The sequence below is a fragment of the Mixophyes fleayi genome, chromosome 1 (genome assembly GCF_038048845.1).
Source record: "Mixophyes fleayi isolate aMixFle1 chromosome 1, aMixFle1.hap1, whole genome shotgun sequence".
In the NCBI taxonomy this organism is placed as follows: Eukaryota; Metazoa; Chordata; class Amphibia; order Anura; family Limnodynastidae; genus Mixophyes; species Mixophyes fleayi.
In genome coordinates, this window is record NC_134402.1 from 408,136,567 (window position 1) to 408,152,650 (window position 16,084).

Genomic DNA, 16,084 nt, shown 5'->3' on the forward strand with positions numbered 1-16,084 from the left:
GTATTGAAGTATGGTGAAGTCAGGTTGGAAGTTGCTACATTGTCCAGAGCTGCGCATCTTGGTTAGATTTGTGTCACCTGCGAACAGATTAATTTTCACCTAACTGATCCCTGAGTCTATATTAATGTAAATGGCTGCTTTTTTATATATATATTTTTTTTTTTATTAAAATGTTTATATTCACAATATGTATATAAAATATGTAAGGAACATATAAAACTTGCAAACATCATATCAACAGTAATACCCCTTACAATGAGTATGTAGAGGATGGGGGGGTTACAGTTTGAAAGCCAGTTTGCTCCAGCAATTTAAAATGGTAGGATGATGCAAGTAGAGGAGCGTTAGCCTAAATCCAATAAAGTAATATGGGCTTCTTAACCACCTGTAAAGGGCAGCCACATCTTTCCCTGCAGAACAAAGGGGACCAAATGAAGGCGAGTGCATTTTTCATTATATATATATATATATATATATATATATCTATCTCATGCATGCGGTTTTTAAGTGAAGACCCAAAGGAAGTTCTTTCTTTTTCCAGAGAATATGGCTAGAATATGAGTATAATGGTATCTCGAAGTGTAACCCATATCCACTCCATGCACATCGAATGAGGAGCTGATCATAGCTCCTAGGGCTGTAATCATCAGGACCGGTGCAGATAGAGTCTACTTCTGAGGGGGATATTGATCATAACTCTAGCTGATGGGGATGAGTACAGAGCTTGTATGACTGTCGGGAAATCTCCAGTTAGTCAGACTGCTTTTAACATTTGTACCATAGTTTGAGAAGTGTTTGATAGGATCTCCCAGCAATGTCAAAAGATATTATTGCTGTTGAGGTCCTTGTAATATTTGAAATTTGGATCATATCGATGGCCCTCCCTGTGTTGTCCCTTGCATGTCGCTCTGAGATGACTCCACTTGATCGGCAAGGGTGGTTGAAACCAGGGCTCAGATATACAGATATAGCAAGACTGTGACCTTTAAACTCATTCACTTAAGACAGGCTTGGCTATCCTGTGGCACTCCAGGTTTTGTGAAACTACAAGTCCCAGCATACCCTTCCAGCAATAAGCTGATATGTATTGGCAAAGCATGCTGGGGCTTGTAGTTTCACAACACCTGGAGTGCCACATGTTAGCCAAACCTGACTTAATATGTTGAAAGAATTGCTTGTATAGGCCTAGGTATGAGTTTATGGTTACCTGAGCATAGCAGGAGAAGAAAAACAACTTTTCTCAAAGCTGAATTTGGTAATTTGGAAGTTCTAAGCCACCTTTGGCAGTATTAAAATTGGAAATGCAAGGCCCTATTCTGTGTGCTGTGAAGGTCTAATGATACACACGGTAAGATCCAAGCTGTATGACACCAGTAGAGGCAGATACTTGGTTAAGTAGGTAATATTCCTTGATTCGATAAGGTGAAGAAAGAAGTATATGTTCTTGTGGTAGGTGATATGAGACCTCTTTTTTTTGTAAAGGTATATACTCTACCTATTTACGACTTTAAGCACCCTACCAGTGTTAAAGTCAGATCACAAGTTCCATAGTTAAATTCTTTCTGGGTCAGTTACTCAGTTGATTTTAACTAAGAATATTGGCAAACCACAACAGCACTCCAGTGAGTGTATTTATGTGTAGAAATGGAATGCAATCTAAGTAGGCATGTAATATTATAATGAGGACTTACTTTAGCAATAGCAGGTTGTGCATGTAAACCTAATATGAGCACAGGGCAGAAGTCTGGCACATCTGGTAGTTTGAAATTGGATTTTACTTGTACCAAATATTTGTTGTTTTACAGTCCAAGCAGAGTGTTAGTCAAGGAACAGTAGTAATAGTTCCTTTAACAATATATAGGGAGGGGACTGAAGGTAATGCAATAGCATTGAGTAGCATTGAGCTTAGTCCATGGGCATGTAATACAGTAGCGTTGAGCTTAGTCCATGGGTATGTAATACAGTAGCGTTGAGCTTGGTCCATGGGTATGTAATACAGTAGCGTTGAGCTTAGTCCATGGGCATGTAATACAGTAGCGTTGAGCTTGGTCCATGGGTATGTAATACAGTAGTGTTGAGCTTGGTCCATGGGTATGTAATACAGTAGCGTTGAGCTTGGTCCAGGAGTATATAATACAGTAGCATTGAGCTTCGTCCATGGGTATGTAATACAGTAGCGTTGAGCTTGGTCCATGGGTATGTAATACAGTAGCGTTGAGCTTGGTCCAGGAGTATGTAATACAGTAGCGTTGAGCTTAGTCCATGGGTATGTAATACAGTAGCGTTGAGCTTGGTCCATGGGCATGTAATACAGTAGCATTGAGCTTAGTCCATGGGTATGTAATACAGTAGCGTTGAGCTTGGTCCATGGGCATGTAATACAGTAGCGTTGAGCTTGGTCCATGGGCATGTAATACAGTAGCGTTGAGCTTAGTCCATGGGCATGTAATACAGTAGCATTGAGCTTAGTCCATGGGTATGTAATACAGTAGCATTGAGCTTAGTCCATGGGTATGTAATACAGTAGCGTTGAGCTTGGTCCATGGGTATGTAATACAGTAGCGTTGAGCTTGGTCCATGGGTATGTAATGCAATAGACGCATTGTCTGCAACAACAAACCATATGTTAGCAGTATACTTTTGATACTCACATTTTCTGTCTGTTAATTTGTTTCCCCTGTTCCCCTTTTGTTCAACTCTTCTATAACTTTTAAATATTTGTGTGCACATGCATTAAAAGAAACCTGCGCCTCAATTCTAATTGTTCCCCAGCAATGCTCCCCACTAGAATTCCGTCAGACTTGGCTCTAACTATGGTTAGTTACATGGACGCTAATTAATGGCCATTATCTACTATTATTATCGTATCTTGAACATGACCCCAGCAAATTGTCAGATGAAGAAAACGTGTAAGGCACTGCATATCAAAGGACTCCTTAAATCAGCTATCTTGCAGAAATATGTCTCCCAGAACGATAGGTGGAATTAGATGCTGCTGGAGAGGCGAAGCCCTTCTTTGGTGGGTGGGTATCTGCCTAGCTGTCTACAAGGTCAAGGCCATTATACAACGCTGTCCTGCTGTCTCCTATATGTTCTGGTAGTTTGACTACCTGGTGCTGCTGCTGGTGTCTATAGCTCAATTGCTCCTTGGCCGGAGCATGGGGTGTTGAGGTTCTGTTTGGAAAAGCGATATATGTTACTCACCTCCTGGATAGCTGAGCAGCGAGTGAACAGTTGAGCCTCCCCCTTCTCAGCCAGCCGGTCATTAAATCAGTAGCTTTTTTTGATAAACAGAGCATGCCTCCTTCCACCCAATCAGCACCAGAGTTTAGTAAATAGTATTCACGTTTAATAAATATGCCTATTTTCCCCCATACAGTCTGAACGTTAAATTAATTGCACCCACATTTAATAACTTGGCCTCCTTCCCCTAACCAGCCTGACATAATAGTGTTTACGTTTAATAAATGAGCCTCCTTCCTCCCAACCAGACTCAACATTAAATTAATAGCATACCATTTATTATGTAGTTCTATTTAACTCTTGACATTATTATGTGGGAATGCTACTAATGTAAACAGATATATCCCCTCCACCAGCCCCAACATTATATTAATATCAAATTCTCATTTAATATTTTCTCCCGCCAGCCACGAAATCAATAATAGCCTACAAATTTCCCCCACACTTAATTCAGACTATAATTGCTAATAAAGGTATGACCACCTTTTCAATACTGATTGCTTTTGTATAATTATATTTAATTACCTTATGTTTTATAGTATTTATGTACCATATATTTATGCACCACAAATAAAATCCCACCTTCTTTCCAATATCAGTTGGAAGACACAAAGGATGGTCTCTGAGGCGCAATGCAGACAAACAAATCACACAAAATATTTGCTTCTAGGTTGAAGAATCCTTTTATATGTTTTTATACTGGATTCAAGCTGAATTTTTGTGTGGCGCCTCACTAGGTCAACTGAATGCCCCAGAATCTCTGTATAGACAGCACGGCCCACTGACTGCAAACAAGTTTAAAAGGGTCAGGAAATACTTTTCAACAACTCTTGTGCTTCTCTAGGACAGTTGGCATTGCTACCATATTTGGTACAGAGCTTAACTTTACAAGAACAGAAGTAGATTTATCTTCTATTTGGTCTTGCTTACATTATGTATCGTTTGTATTTACATTCACATGTAACGTATGTGATTAAATCCTCTGACCCCGGTCTGCTTGCTGTAACATGTGAAAGAAAAGCTCTGCATTCCCATGGAAGGGGTGGAAGACAGTGAGGCCTTTTTAAATGATGTAGCGTACTAATTTGAATGTTTTATATAGCAGTCCTTTAAATGTCACAGTGACTGCGTTATACCAAATACATTATAACATATAAATTATTCAGCTAAAATTTCTGCTTGTAGTGATGCATTTTGTTTCTGTATAAGACCATTGCCATTTTCTTAAATGGATGTAAGACGTGGTTCCTTAGTCTCTAAATTTAATGCGTTTGTCTTTTTAATGATTTTATTTATTCCAACTACATGTTGGTAGGCTAAAAGCTAAAATGTTCTTTACAGAGCAACACCTTTTCGCAGATTTCTTTATTCGGTATGCGGTCGACGGCTAGACATTCATTGGTCGATCTTCAGAAAGTCGATGGTATTATTAGATCAACAATTCAAATATCGACTGTACACAGGGTGACTTATGGACACAGATTGTTGTGTTTTCTCATTCTGTAAAGCCGTGATATGTCATGATACAATTTTGTTTCCTAGACTAACCCAACATACTTGGCCAAGGTGATTTTCCAGATGCCGCAAAATAAATCAACTAAGTTTATGGACACTGTGATCTTCACACTGTACAATTATGCTTCTAATCAGCGAGAAGAGTATCTTCTTCTAAAACTCTTTGAAACTGCCCTGCAAGAAGAAATAAAGTACGTATTGATGGACATTGCTGTAATAATCTACACTTGTACGTAGAAGTATGTGTGACTACAGACAGTTAAAACATGACAATTTTGTGGTTAAAATCACAGGTCCAAAGTTGACCAAATACAAGATATAGTCACTGGGAACCCAACGGTGATAAAGATGGTGGTCAGCTTCAATCGAGGTGCCAGAGGTCAGAACACACTGCGCCAACTGTTGGCACCTGTGGTAAAAGAGATCATTGAAGATAAGTCGCTGATCATCAACACCAGCCCAGTTGAGGTGTACAAGGCGTGGGTGAACCAGCAAGAAACAGCCACCGGAGAAGCAAGGTTAGATGTACCATGTTAACTCATTTTACCCATTTGTGATATAATTGGCATACTGATCCAATGCAGTTCCTGACAGCCTTCCTGAGTTTGATGTACTGCATTTTATTGGATTGCTACAATTGTTGGCTACGTCTGTCAGGTTTCTCCAACCATATCACTCCCTCTCTGTGCTGCTGCATACAGGTGTCCCAGGAAACAAAAGGATTGCAAATAAGTGCGAGACATAAGACCTATTTCATTATAATAGCACAATATTGTTAATACTCCTCACCTGCACACAGTGGAGGCGGCTGATTTGTGTGCTGAATGAGTGTTCAATTTGCTGTTTCCCACTGACTTCTCCAACGCATTTGTAGATACAACCCACAACATGTCTGCTGCCACTCTGTATAAGCAATGAGTATGTTTTATTTCTTGAACTTGGTGGCTAGCACAATAGGTTATTGGGAAGATTAAATGCAGATTGTTTTTCAAAGAGTTGGCTCTGTAATTTCTGTGTTCATATTTTCAGCAAGTTGCCATATGACGTTACAACTGAGCAGGCTTTATCGCACAATGAAGTCATTAATAAGCTGGAATCTTCAATACAAAGTTTACGTGCAGTGACAGACAAGGTTCTGCATTCTATATTCTCATCCCTGGATCTCATTCCGTAAGTAGAACCCTGTCTTGCTGTTGGAGCAGTGCTGCTGCACGATGCCTGGAGAATACATGTTTAGAGCAATATCAATAAAATGTGAATGCTGCCAGTGGGGTCCCGTCCCCCCCAACACACACACACACACACACACACACACACTATTAGGAAGCGAGTAAACTCTTATGTATAAAGGGTGGGCATTGTACCTTTATATAGAGAAAATATAACCCATTTGTAAAAGATAAGTTAGGTTAAATGTTAATAAATGGAATAGCCAATACATCAGCGTCGGCTATTTATATAGCACTACTAATTCCGCAGCGCTGTACAGAGAACTCGCTCACATCAGTCCCGGTGCCATTGGAGCTTAAAGTCTAAATTACCGGTAAGTGACATACACACACAGAGACTGAGAGAGACTTAGGTCAATTTAATAACAGCCAATTAACCTACTAGTATGTTTTTGGAGTGTGAGAGGAAACCGAAACACCCACGCAAACACTGGGAGAACATACAAACTCCACACAGATTGAACTTGTGACCCCAGACATAGGAGGCATGTGGTCGCCTTGGGTGCCAAGGTTTAGGGGGAGCCTAGAGAAATGTACTGTACTATGATTAAATTAGCAATCGCAATATATATTCTTCATAGCAAGATTTTTCCACCTGCGGCATGGTGTACCAATAGGGCATACTTACCTACACTCCCAGAATGTCCAGGAGGAATCCAGACCAACTCTGGGATTTTAAAGTAGTTCTAGAGCATTAATTGACCCACTTTGTAGCAATAGTTTCACCAAGATGTGTTAATAAAACTTATCTACCTTGTTTTAATTTTCCTGAAGTTATGGAATGAGATATGTGGCCAAAGTTCTGAAAAACTCCCTGCACGAAAAATTTCCCGATGCGACAGAAGATGAGCTCCTAAAGGTGGGTGCATTAATGTATTTTATTTTTTATGCACATACAGCTTGCTGATGAATGTCATTTTAAGGTGTGTTTGACTAGCGTCTGAGCACCTTCTTGTATACAGTCTATATCTCCTGCCTGTCTGGTATGTCTTCAGATTTGAAGCGTGCACAGAAAGAACAACCTGTAGCCAATCAGATCTTTAGAAAGTTCATAGCTGTAGGAGATAAATGTGCTGCCCTTGTGAGAGACAATGACCTGTCAGTAAGGCAGATTGTAAATCCTTCTCTATTTGCATATTCACTGAGCTACTGATTAATTAACAAATCTTGGTTTACCAGGGGCTTCCCAAAGATGAGAATTTCTAAAATAGATTTTATTTGGTATTTTAGCTATCTCCTATTTTCCTTTCGGCCAGCTCTTTCCTAATACTGGGTTAGTACTAGATATAATCATGGAACAGCAAACCGATAATATGAAGGGGTGTGGTGGGGCAGCCAGTCTGCCCTACCTCCTATTTTATTTATTGGTCATATACATATATATCATCTTAGCAGGTCTTTAATTATTATTTGAATGACCTGTATGGATATTGTGACACTAGAAATAATGGAATCTATTTTTAGACCCGTTCAAGCTTTGTACTATTGTTATAAACCTATAAAATTAACATCAGTGTGTGTGTGGCTTAAATATAAATAAAATGTTTTGTTTATGTCACTAGAGGGCATCATTTTGATTGTATTGTTTTGCTTTTCCTGAATTGTATTTGTTTTTCCAGTGAAGTACAGTACCTCCTACAGCCTGCATGTTCCTTATTTCTGTGTAAAGTCTTTTATAGATGTGTAGATAATGTTTGAATGATGCAGCACACAGAAATGTTAGTCCCTTTGCTGCAATCAGTGGGCATAGCTAATTTTGAAAACGGTGAATAAACTCCTTTTATTTAACAGTGAATATACATTTTCAATGTTCATACTTTTAATGCACGTTTTCCCCCTTTAGATTGTTGGAAACCTCCTTTATTATCGGTACATGAACCCTGCTATTGTAGCTCCAGATGGATTTGACATTATTGACATGACAGCAGGAGGACAGATTCATTCAGACCAGAGGAGGAACTTGGGTTCCGTGGCTAAAGTACTACAACACGCTGCTTCCAATAAACTCTTTGATGGAGAAAATGCCCATATGTCTTCCATGAACACCTACCTGTCTCAGACCTACCAGAAATTCAGGTTAATAGTTTTTATTATTACTAGTCTTAATATTAAGAGTTTGCACAAACACAATTAGGATTACTGTGTCCTTCCCTATTAATAAGTCTTATTGGCCACTTTTCAAAGCTATTTGGCAACCTCAAGAAATACCTGAACCTCTTCTGTGTTATCTGACAATAGGTATGTGATACTACATTGTGCCGACAGTCTACACCAGTACCCCAATAAGTTAATGGGAGTAACGTGGTGCATAGACATCTAGAAAGGTCGCAGTTCATGGTAAACTGGATTAGTAGTCCTAGTAGTGGTGGCCAATCATGGAGTTGTAGGTTCAGTTTATGAGAAGAGGAGGCCAAGAAGTACAGTTTTAAGCTTTACTTGATTGATCGTAAATATATAGGGACAGTATACAGGGACAGCTGCAAATAAATGGTTACCGCTAGGAGCAGGATACAATGCAGTTCAATCAGCCCACAGACACCTAGATGCTCATTATGCCTCCACAACGGATTGTTAGCCCTCAAATTTAACTGTCTTTAATACCAGGACATCCCTTCAGGGATCCTGTATTACTAATACGGCCACAAATAAGGAGACTGGAAGACCCAGGATTTTCCCACAGAGCTAAAATATAAAGACCCTGCTTTTTGGAGCGGTTATTTAAGAATACTATCAGGGGTTGTAGTTTGGCCATCTATGACATTGTTTAAGTAATCATTTTGTCTTGAAAAGTGGGTAGCTTGTTACGCTTTGTTTGTGTAGGGGGGGCTGTACCCCAGATTTTCAGGGTAAAAATCTGGAAAGTGTAAGTTTCTTCTTTGAGAAGCACAGAATACAGCGGTTGATTTACTAAGTGGCCGAGTTATGACCAAACTATGATTTGTTTTATTTAGAAAATTCTTTCAAGCTGCTTGTGAAGTTCCTGAACCAGAGGAGAAATTCAATATTGATGAGTTTTCTGACTTGGTGACACTAAGCAAGCCTGTGATATACATTTCAATAGAAGAAATTATCAATACCCATTCGGTAAGTATGTGTAATAATTGTAGGTCTATAAACTAATGTATGTACACATACTGCTGTTGAACCAAGACTCATAATACAGAGGTAAACAAAACAGACTCAAGTATACTCAAGAGACTGCATGCATAGGGTAATGTTATGTAGTCATTGTTTTCTTCAAAACGCCTTTGTCAGCCCAACGGAACAGCCCTACATCATGGGACAAATTTGTTTGTTATCTTATCTACTTGATACTATACTATACTCTGGGTCAGTTTTAAATCATTGAAACTTGTAGGCATGCAACTTGTTGACTAAGCTCTTCATTTGTGCCGTAAGCCCTAGTTCATTCACTTAGCACACCTCTTTTTATGAAGCGCATTTTGTAGCATTGCCTATCCTGTTACAGAAGAGAGTGACCTTGGATTGATTTATATAAACTATTCTACAAGTTACTGTATAGTTACTGTACAAGTTACTGTATAGAAAAGATGGTGTTGAAAGATAATAAAGTACATGACGTAAGCACTATGCAAATAAAAGCTGCCTCCCTATGGACTTCTGCTACATCCACCCATAATATACATTGAATCTGACGTCTCTCCCAGGATAATACAATTGTATAGACATTGCCAGGGTATGAAGATACCCTGTTTATGTTTAACTCTCTTTCTGCACCAACAGGCTGGTTTGCCTGGAAACAATCTTATGTACCAGTCATGTACATCATATACCCCTTGTGGGTAAAAAAAAATCACCTAGGAGTAATAGAGTAAAGTAAAGGTACTTTATTATTCAAACTCAGCACACAGTATCACAGCTCGATTACTGAACAATTACCAGTGGGTTCACCACAATAAACCTAGTATACATAATACAACCATAACTAAGAGACTCTATAGTCACCATTCTCTCACTTTCCCAGCTGCTAATGTGCACTCTTCATTCCTCTACTGGAAAGGTGGTGAACAAGTTAAATGTCTCCTGCTTTCGGCAGGCTTGCAAAGTCCATGGAGGCTTAAACAACCTAATCACCAACGCCATAGTCAGAACTGTCCAAGCAGAAGACTTCTGTTAATGGTGCGAAACCTTGTCTTCTCCCTGGTTTGGTTCCCACGGTGGTGTGGACTGCCACAAGGAGAGTACTTTAATCTCAAAGTCTCTCTGCATTGGACTGCTCATTAGAGGGGTTGTCACCTATTCCCCAGTTATCCCTCGAGGCACCCTGCTGGCTGGGTTTTGGTAAGTCTGCTGGGCTGAGATGATAAACAGTGGGATCCCTCTAACCCACACAATAAACATGATTACACCTGATATCTCCACCTCCTGATGTAACCGTTTCCAGACTTCTTGGCTAAAATAATACTTATAGCTGACCGCCACTTCATGTGAAATATGGCGACCACTAATGGCGGAAGTCCTGCAAGAGTAATATCACTGGTTGGCACCAACATTCGCTATGGTGCCAGTGACCTGGGGACTGTACTGTACCCAAGTGACAGTACTTCCTTTAAGGGACATGTTACAGAATGTAGCTTTGCTTTGGGAGCACACCTGGCGACATTTAACGACTGGGCAGCACGGTGGCTTAGTGGTTAGCACTTCTGCTTTACAGCACTGGGGTCACGAGTTCAATTCCCGACTATGGCCATATCTGTGTGGAGTTTATATGTTTTCCCCCCGTGTTTGCGCATGGGTTTCCTCCGGGCACTCCGGTTTCCTCCCACACACCAAACACATACTAGTAGATTAATTGGCTGCTATTGAATTGACCCTAGTTTTTGTGTGTGTGTGGGATAGGGAACTTAGACTGTAAGCTCCATTGGGGCACGGACTGAGTTCTCTGTACAGCTCTGCGGAATTAGTGGCGCTATATAAATAAATGATGACTGTGTAGCGTTAAACATTTAAAACACCTAATGCAGCATGTACATTTACATAACCCAAGAAACTACTGGTGAGAGGGGATGAAAAGTGGCCTTAATCCTTATTTTCAAGTTGCCTGGCACCCTATTTTCACCACACTTGGATATACCCCCAATCCATCCAGACATACCTTCAAATGACTAGGCCACTCTATCAAATAGATAGATCACACCCGATTTATCACAAAATACCAGCACTCTCATGTAAAAACTGAAAGGCAACCGAAAGAAGCACCTTTGTACAGTAAGGTCTGTGGAGTTAGTCTGCCAGCAAGTAGATTATTACAATATGAAGACTGGATGAACTAGTTGGTTTTGTTTTTTTCCAGGAGTCAGAATTTATATTTCTGATAATATCTATATTCCTCAGTTAAACCTATGACTCAAAGCTTAAAGATTTTATGGTTATTTGTTAATTTTCTGTTCTTGGTGACATGTACTGAAGGGAAATGATTACACCCACATGCCTTTATATATACTTACTGGAAGTCAAATGACTGTTAATATGTTGTGTTATTGACTTCTATGTCATTGTTTACTGTAGACTGCAAATAAAAGTTTAGAACATCAAGTTGTCCTCTCTCTGCTACGTATGCTTTTCATATTAACTATTTTTGAATGGTAAAATGGAAATTCTTTTCCAGCTCTTAGTAATTAATACAATGTTTTAATGCTTGTTATTAAACATAAGTGAAAACTAGGAAACAAATTAAGGGAACAATATTCAAAACACCCGTTTTATAAAAATATTGGCGTATATAGTGCAATATCCCTTGAATAGCTTTCAGACATGAGTAAACTTGCGTTGATTAAAGGAGCCATACAAAACTTAGGTCTACAATATAATGTACCTTTGTTTTACAGTAGCCACTTAATTCATACTTGCCAACTCTCCCGGATTGTCCGGGAGACTCCCGCATTTTGCGTGAGTCTCACGGACTTCCGGGAGAGTGTGGCATTCTCCCGCATCTGCCCACTTCCTAGTGGGCAAAATTAGGTCCAAAACGCCGCGATTCCCCGGGAATCGCGGCGTTTGACCCCGCCCCCTGCCGTAAAATGCAGCGTTTCCGTCATTACGTCACAGGGGCAAGTCCAAAATCACGCAAATTTTGGAGCCCCCCAACACACCCACCTCCACAGCAGGCAACTTTAGAAAGTTGGCAAGTATGACTTAAATAACAAAGAGCAACACAACTATGGACCTGGTCTCTGCAAGTTATCAGTTTTTCTAGGTGACAAATATAACTGTATTGCTAATAAGCCAAACGATGCAGTAGATCTCTACACACACAGGTATTTCACATCTCCAAAACAAAATAAGAGTAACCCAGGTCAATGGAAAGCAAACACTGCTTTATGCTTTAAATAAATGGCTAGAAGGAAACCAAAAATATAAAGTTAGGTCCTGGTTTCTGCGTCATGATACCTTATTTACATGATACCTGTGCACAGTTATGTTTAAAAAGTGAGATTTGGCTGTGTTTGGGCTACAGATGTTCAGACTTTGGAAAACACAATCACCTTTTTGTTTTTGTTTCCCTATATCCGTCAGCCAGTCTGTAATTTTTCTGGTAGTAGTCAACTGTTTCTGTTATTGGATCATAAGGCTTTGCAGTTGTGAAGCTTTACTCTACATTATGACCCACATAGCTATAGATGTTCCCACATAGATAAGGGAACAGCATGGGTTTGAAATGTAAATGTTGCCCCCACAATTAATTATGTCTTCACGCTTTCTCAAAATTAACATCTCCAAAACGGAACTCATTGTCTTTCCTCCTTCCAGACTCCCCTCTCACCACAACCTCTCTATCCTTGTTAACAACACAACCATCTCATCTGTCACCCAACTCTGTTGCCTGGGTGTCACCCTTGACTCCTCTCTCTCTTATGCCCCCCACGTCCAATCCCTTGCTCAAACCTGTCGCTTCCAACTGCGCAGCATCGCCCGCATCCGACCCTTCCTCTCAAGACGCCACCAAAACCATCATCCATGCTCTCCACATCATCCTGCCTGGACTACTGTAACCTCCTCTTCACCGGCCTCCCTCTCACCCATCTCGCCCCGCTCCGATCTGTACTCAACACAGCTGCTAGACTCCTCTTTCTCTCACGCTACTCCTCCTCTGCCTCCCCTCTCTACCAGGCCTTACACTGGCTCCCTTTCCCCTACAGAATACTCTTTAAACTCCTTACTACCACTTACAAAGCTCTCTCCCAGTCTACTGCTCCCTATATCTCTAACCTCCTTACCTTTCATACTCCTGCCCGCTCCCTGCGCTCGGCAAATGACCGTCGCCTCTCCTCCACTCTTATTACCTCTTCCCACTCCAGAGTCCAAGACTTCTCCCGAGCTGCCCCCCTGCACTGGAATGACGTCCCTCGCTCCATCCATCTCGCTCCCAATCTGTGCTCCTTCAAACGGGCGCTCAAAACTCACCTGTTCCTGAAAGCCTACCAACCATCCACTTAACCCCTCATCCACTCCATTTGTTCTTCCCCCTCTCCCCTGGTCCCTTTATCTCCCTTGCACCACTGCCTCCCTTTGTGCCTGTTTTGTCCATCCTCCCTTAGGATGTAAGCTCGCATGAGCAGGGCCCCTCTCCCCTCCTGTCTCCATACCGACTCTTCTGCTCCGCCCTCTCTCCATTTGTCTGCCCGGAGTTTCTGAAGCATTGGTACTTAGTGTTTATTGTTCTGTAATGTTTTACCCTGCATGGTCTACTGTTCGTACTATGTAAGGCGCTGCGAAAATCCTGTGGCGCCCAACAAATAAATGATGATAATAATAATAATAATTATATTAAATATTCATCCTAAATGGAAGGGTGTGAGCTGAGGACATTTTCATTTTAAAATGTATTAGCAAACTAGCAGACCAAAATTGTTATTAAAAACATTAACAGAAATGTTTCCATATTATTTGCATTTTAATAATAATAGTGGATTCTTGTAATATTTGTCATTGAAAAAAATATGTGCTAAAATTCTGCTAAATTGTTTCAGTCTGAGCGGCTGGCATATGTATATTAGGGCCACAGACAGTGGTGGAAGTGGGAATTTAGAAGTGCTGGTATGGAAACATGAAATGAATGACTGGGGCCGTCCTGTTTCCCCCACCACTCCTGTTTCCCCCACCACTCCTGTTTCTTCATCTATCATTTATGTCTTCCTTGAGCCCTTCAGCTTTCCTTTATCTGGTTTTTTTTCTGTCCACTCTGCCCATGTCCCAGGTAACCCCTTCTCTGAGATGTGAAGTCACATCCCCTGCCCCCTACCACCTCCCAACAAAAGGCATTAATCCTTTACCAGCAAGTCTTAAACTCACATGCTGTATTGGATATCCCATGTTAAAGGTTTTTCCAGATTTTAAAATTGTATTGCCATATACATCTTATTATGTAATATGGCTTTGGCCAATTAGCAGAAAACTATTCATCGTCTTTTTTATTTGTATAGAAACTGCCTGTTAATTCTATAAAACACATTTAACTCTGGGAGTCATGCCAGCCATTTAAGGTTTATTTTCTGGTACAAACAGTACAGCTAATTGTAACAAATGATTTGAGATTAACATTATACATGATTTAGTAGTAATAAGGTGTAATTTATATTTCCAATCTCCATTAGTGCAACCTAATTCCTTTCTATAATGAAGGCATACTGTTCTCCATCCAGCAACCAGAGCAGTCTGCTATGGAACACTCGAAATACAAAGATTCTAAACTGTTTCCATTGTGTTCTTTGTTGTGTTCTGATATACTTATACTCTTATTAATGATCAACCTGTTTATCAAATAAATTAGATTAATTTGTACTTTTATCCTGATCATGTTTATAGTTTATAATTAAACATCCATGTCTGTGTCCTGGTTTCAATTAGCGTGTTTTTGATTTTGTATTATACATTCATAAATTCTGTTGTATTTATAGCAGAAACGGTGTGCAGCTGCTTTTTACTTTTTTGATGGTTGTTGATTTTTGTGGATTTTTTTTTTTTTTTTTCACACTACGATTCAATTCCATTTATGAATGTATTCACAGGCGTGAGCCATACCAATACTATATCCTAGCAGCTTGGAATACAACTCGTATACATTTGTAAGGCACTGCAATTATCCTTCAAGAAAAACTAATGCTGCAGCTCTTCAAAGACAGAATCTGGATCTGTCAAAAATACAAAATAACATACCAAACAAGGAAGAGCGCAAAGCATCAAGCATATTAAAATTACAATTTATTCTCAAGTAAAATACGGATAAGACATATAACCATATTAAATTCAATATTGAAATAGACGCTGACCGCTAATAAAGTAAGCAAGTCAACCATCAATCAATCAAATGAAATGGCCAGAAAAATGATTAATATGGTACCATATATAGAAAAATTGCCGTTATCAATGTCCATTCACAAGCAGGAGAATTAGATATTGATGGAAGTATTGTGATCCTCTTAGGCCAATGTAATAGTGGATAATTAAAGAACCTGTATCAGTGTCCCAATATTAAATGCACCGATCAGTGCAATCAGCACTTGTAGATATTATCAGGTACTTAGCTTATCTTCATAAGCCCATGGATTCCACGCTGCCATAAGAGGTCCTACTCCACGGTCTCCAGTAAGGTTTAAAATAACGGCTTAAAGTGCCCTGTTCAATCCAAAACAACCCCGGGGTTATAAACTGGCCACCACCTGGTTATACTCTGAGTATCAAACCTAACGCGTTTCTCGGCGTGCCGCCGCTTCATCAGAGGTAGATAATACAACTCACTGTTTTCAATATGGGATGAAATAAAAAGCTAAAATAATTTATAAGACAATAAACCTAGCTATATAAACTATATTGATAAGGGACAAATGTATCGGCAAGCAAAGAGCTGCTGTAGAAAGGAAAACCAACATTGCATTTAATTCTACACCCCCACCAATGAGGGAGAAAGTTGGGAGTTATGCACACTTCACATAAGTGACAAACTTTATCAAGTGACAACGTTTTGGTGACTGCTTAGAGTGAGAATCTAACGTCCCCTCAGGCAATGAGCATGTCACTTTTGCTTGTTGTTTTTCCCTCTGTATTGCATTGTATGCTGTATAGGACTGAATTTAAAA

General features: G+C 39.9%; 1 protein-coding gene across 2 annotated transcripts in view; it reads left to right on the plus strand.

Annotated features, from left to right (window-relative positions):
- Positions 1–16,084, plus strand: part of IQGAP2 (IQ motif containing GTPase activating protein 2) — a 207,295-nt gene that overhangs the window by 177,209 nt on the left and 14,002 nt on the right. For both annotated transcript variants that reach the window (XM_075182047.1, XM_075182056.1), the window contains 6 exons: positions 4,786–4,949; positions 5,052–5,276; positions 5,788–5,928; positions 6,762–6,846; positions 7,831–8,063; positions 8,939–9,071. In XM_075182047.1, the coding sequence (XP_075038148.1) occupies positions 4,786–4,949; positions 5,052–5,276; positions 5,788–5,928; positions 6,762–6,846; positions 7,831–8,063; positions 8,939–9,071 (981 nt within the window). The remainder of the gene's footprint in view (positions 1–4,785; positions 4,950–5,051; positions 5,277–5,787; positions 5,929–6,761; positions 6,847–7,830; positions 8,064–8,938; positions 9,072–16,084) is intronic.